Here is a 5006-nt window from a genome sequence, read left to right on the forward strand (position 1 = left end):
AACTTAAAGACTAAGTAAACGTGAGAATAAAATCAGGAGAGATGAAGACTTTCAACTTGCAGCTCAATCATCAAACTTGGTGGGTCTTTTGGTTACTCTTTTGGGCCTGCCAACCTCCTCATGCTCTAGCTGGACCTGGTCTTCTGTTGGGCTGTCCAGAGTCGTATCATCACCCTCCCCTCGAGAATCGACATTGTCCTCAATGTCTGGAAAACACGAGAATTGGTCTCGGATGAATTGTGTGTCTTCCTAAGTAGCCTCTTCCATTGGACGTTTATCCCATTTAATTAGCAACTGCGGTTGAGCTTCGGATCCGCTACGGCGGTCAAGAACTGCTTCCGGCATTGGACTATCACCACCCTCAATGTTAAATGGTTCGAGACTACCTTTCTGCGATGGAATTGGCCCTTGGCTTAACTTGAGCAATGAAACATGAAAAGTTGAATGAATTTTGGATGTTGCAGGTAAGTCCAATTTGTATGCTACTTTCCCAATGCGATCAATTATCTTATACGGTCCAAAAAAACACCTAGATAGCTTCTAATTTTTGCGGTCCTGAATGGACTTTTGCCTGTAGTGTTGCAACTTCAAGTAAACCCAGTCACCAATATTGAATTCTTTGTCCATGCGTTTTTATTAGCTTGATTGAGCATTCGAGCTTGAGCACGTTCTAAGGACACTTTCAAGCTATCTAGGAGCTGTTGATGGCTTGCTAGCGAGGTATCAATGGAAGCATTGTTGTTTGCTCCTGGAATACAGTCATGAATTGATGAAGCATCATGACCGTAGACTGCTTTGAAGGGAGACATATCGATGGCTGAATGGTGACTTGTGTTGTAAGAATATTCTGCTAGATATAAGTATCTTTCCCATGTTGATGGTTTATCAAAAACAAATGCTCGAAGGTAATTTTCTAGACAACGATTGACTACCTTGGTTTGACCGTCGGTTTGCGGGTGGTAGGCACTAGAGTGGAGCAATTTAGTACCCATTTGTGTGAAGAGTTCCTTCCAGAAACGGCTAACGAACGTTGTGTCCCGATCGAAGACGATTGTCTTTGGGAGACCATGTAGCCGATAGATTTCTCGCATGAATATGGATGCAAGGGTGACAACTGTATAGTGAGGCGGTAGGGAAATAAAATGAGCGAACTTGGAGAGGCGATCCACAATAACCCATATTGTTGTTTTACCTTTGGAGGGTGGTAGACCGGTAATGAAATCCATAGAGAGATCCTGCCAAGTTGAGTCAGGTATGGGCAGAGGTTGTAGTAGACCGTAGAGTTTGCGAGTTGGAACTTTGATGGCCTAACAAACTGCACGATTTTTGACGAAAGTGGGTACATCCCTCTTTAGGCCCCACCATGAGAAGGGCGTGGAGATCCTTTTAAAGGTGGCATTAATTCCAGAATGACCACTTAAGAATGATGAGTGGAATTCCTGTAACAATCTGTTCCTCAGGGTAGAAATTGGTGGTACCAAAATTTTTCCATGCAAGTAAACCAAGCCACCACGCACTAGATGGTGTGGAAATGAGGTTGGGTCTTCTGTGATTTGGTGTACCATTTGCTGGCCATCTTCTGATTCGTGAAAGTATTGTTTGATTTCCTCGAGCCAAGGAGCCGTAGGGTGGGATAACGCTAACATTGTCGGGATGTCGACACAGCTTAAAGCATCAGCGACGGTATTCTCCTTACCGGGTTTGAAGTGAATCTCAAAATCATAACCCATTAATTTTGTGATCCATTTTTGCTGTTCCAGAGTTTGGATTGTTTGGGTTAAAAGGTGTTTGAGGCTATGGTGATCGGTGTATATATGGAAACGACGTTCGAGAAGATATTGTCTCCATTTGCGAACGGACTCTGTGATGGCGTATAATTCTTTGGTGTATGTGGATTGGCCTTGCATGGTTGGACATAGTTTTTTTGAATAAAAAACTATTGGTTTGTTGTTTTGAGAGAGGAATGCACCAATTGCATGACCTGATGCATCGGTTGTTATGTCGAACGGTTTAGTGAAGTCAGGTAAAGCTAATGTCACGAGATCTTGCATTTGGGTTTTTAAGTTGGTGAAGGCTGTCTGGGCTTCAGGTGGCCAAGTAAATTCCTTTTGTTTAAGGAGGTCAGTCAATGGTGTGGCGATTTTGGCGTAATGGGGTACAAACTGCCGATAGTAACCGGTAAGTCCTAGAAAGGCTCGTAAGGTGGTAAAAGAAACCGGGGGTGGCCACTATTGAATTGAGGCGATTTTTTCAGGTTCCGGAGCAACACCCAAACTCGAAATTCGATGACCTAAAAAGGAGATTTCCGAGACTCCAAATACACACTTTGTATCTTTTGCATGGTAATGATTTTGAAGTAGTGTGTCAAATACATATTGCAGATGTGAATAATGGTCATCTTTTGTGGCACTATAGATCAAAATATCGTCGAAGAACACCAAAACAAAGCGGCGAAGTACCGGGCGAAAAAGATCGTTCATAGCCGATTAGAATGTAGATGGGGCATTGGTAAGTCCAAACGGCATTACAAGAAATTCATAATGACCATCAGTCGTACGAAACACAGTCTTGTGGATATCTTTCTTGGCGACCTGTATTTGATGATAACTGGAGCGGAGGTCGATTTTTGAGAATATGGTTGCTCCGTGTAGCTCGTATAGTAGTTCATCAATTGTGGGAATGGGAAATCGATCTCGAACTGTGGCAGCATTGAGAGCTCTGTAGTCCACACAAAAATGCCATGTGCCATCCTTTTTTTTTACCAATAGGACCGGTGATGAGAACGGGCTTTGACTCGGCCGAATTATTCCATCTTTTAACATTTCGCTGATCAATTGGGTCATAATTTGTTTTTGAAAATGAGGGTAGTGATATGGTTTGACATTAATGGACTGATTTTCGTTGATAAGGGGGATGTGGTGGTCATGTGGTCTTTTGGGTGGTAAGAAAGGTTGTGCTTTGAAAAGCTGTTCGAAGGTTTGCAAGAGAGTTGTAATGTTTGGATCGTTGTGCGGGGTGGGTTGTGAGGTAGCTGAGGGTTGGTTTGTGGTTTCTATTTGCAAGGCATGAATGGATGCTACATAACCATTGTGAATTATTGATAACCGGGAACTAGGTGAAACCGGTTGGGTTAGTGGGTCTCCACGGAGAGTGGTAGTGATACCGTTGTGAGTGAACGATAGTTCTGGAATTGAGAAGTCTGCCATAATCGGACTCAGTGTACTGAGCCAGGAAATGCCAAGGATGATGTCTGCCCCTTGAATTGGAAAGATGAAAAAAGGAATATGAAAGTTTGTTTTATGGAGTTGCACTTTTATGTTTGGACAGTGGCCTTCACAATGAGTGAATTGACCATTCCCAACCATGACAGAGAATGGACTTAGTGGTTGGGTGAGAAGGTGGATGCTTGCAGCTATCCTTGGTTGGATGATGTTATGTGTGCTACTGCAATCAATCAACACGGTGACTTGTTTGATACGAATATACCCCGTGACGTGTAGTGTTTGTAGAGACGACATTCCGAAAAATGCTACATCAGACAACGACATGAATTCGGGTGGTTGAGTAACGTCTTGGGTTTGTGGTGAGGAGGCAGGGTGTGCTGAATCGTCGTCGTTATCCACGATCAATAGAAACTGGGGTGGCGAGCACTTGTGGCCAGGGAAGTATTTATCCGGGCAACGGAAGCACAACTCGTCTCTTTGTCGTTGCTGAATTGCTTCTGGCGACAATTTGGTGAAAGGTAGGGGCTTGGGTGGTGTAGGTAATAGTGGTGGGGTGGGGTTACTGTTTTGTTTTTCTGAATGCGAAGTGGAGGGTGACGAAATGATAGGGGAGTTAGTTGTGTGGGAATAGGATTTGTAGGGATAGGAAGTTTTTGGTTTGTGGGGTTGATTTAATTTATCCTCCAATAGACGGGCTAACCCATATGCATCATGCAAGGAAGTGGGTTTAAGGATTGCAAGCTCGGACTGGATATCCGGTTTGAGGCCCGAAATAAAACAATTTCGTAGGGTTTGCGGCGAGAGGCCAATCACACGGTTGCTTATCTTTTCGAATTCTGTATGATAGGCAGCTACTGAGGACGTTTGTTGTGTTTCTTCGTGGTTTTCGTATGTGGATGGACCAAAACGAAGTTCGAGGCTGCGCTTAAATGACACCCACGAGCCCAGGAGGTCATTGCTGGCTTGATGTTGATACCACGATAGGGCGTCGCCAACAAAGTGAAAGGCTGTCATGGTGACGCGTTCCACCGGAGGAATGTCATAGTAGGAAAAGAAGTTTTCGGCTTGAAAAATCCATCCAAGAGGGTTGGATCCGCCAAACATCGGGAGGGTAATTTTTGGTTAACGAGGGTTGCGGTTTGCGTTGTTGCCGTGATGTCGTGTAGGGTCAGGTGGTAGACGAGGGGGTTCCATGTTAACTGAATCAGATAGTTCGGTGACATGGTTAACAAGACGAGCGGTGGTGGCGGATTGGGCATCCAGTTTGGTGCTCAGATTTTTAGTGGCTTTGATTAGAGCAGCTAATTGGGTGTTGATATTGGTTTATGATGATGATGAAGTGGTGGCGATCGCAATCAATTGAGCAAGTTGGTCGGTGATTGTGGGAGGGGTGTCATCGGAGGAAGAGGTATCTTTTCGGATGGCATGGAGTAAGGAAGGAACGTGAAGGAAAGCACAAGATGATATAGCCTTTTTTAGTAGGCAAACACTCCAAAGAAAATGAGGAAGGAAAACAAGAATTTAAACAAAAATTTAAACATGTAGGAAACTAAGGCTCATCGCCATGTCCCTTATTTTTAGGAGTTCATGAACCACTACTCTACATGCAGAAATTAAATTAATTTAAAGACTAAGTAAACGTGAGAATAAAATCAGGAGAGATGAAGACTTTCAACTTGCAGCTAAATTGTCAAACTTGGCGGGTCTTGTGGTTACTCTTTTGGGCCTGCCAACCTCCTTATGCTCTAGCTGGACCTGGTCTTCTGTTGGGCTGTCCAGAGT

At 43.9% G+C, this 5006-nt stretch overlaps 1 protein-coding gene across 1 annotated transcript; it reads right to left on the reverse strand.

Moving 5' to 3' along the window:
• Positions 1-2486: 2486 nt before the first annotated feature.
• LOC145089849 (uncharacterized) lies at positions 2487-4238 on the reverse strand. The gene has a single exon (XM_079028240.1). It carries the CDS (start codon positions 4236-4238, stop codon positions 2487-2489), a length of 1752 nt encoding a protein of 583 aa, XP_078884366.1.
• Between the last annotated feature and the right edge of the window lie 768 nt (positions 4239-5006).

This window comes from Lactuca serriola, chromosome 2, assembly GCF_051521515.1.
Source record: "Lactuca serriola cultivar US96UC23 chromosome 2, Lser_US96UC23_V15, whole genome shotgun sequence".
In the NCBI taxonomy this organism is placed as follows: domain Eukaryota; kingdom Viridiplantae; phylum Streptophyta; class Magnoliopsida; order Asterales; family Asteraceae; genus Lactuca; species Lactuca serriola.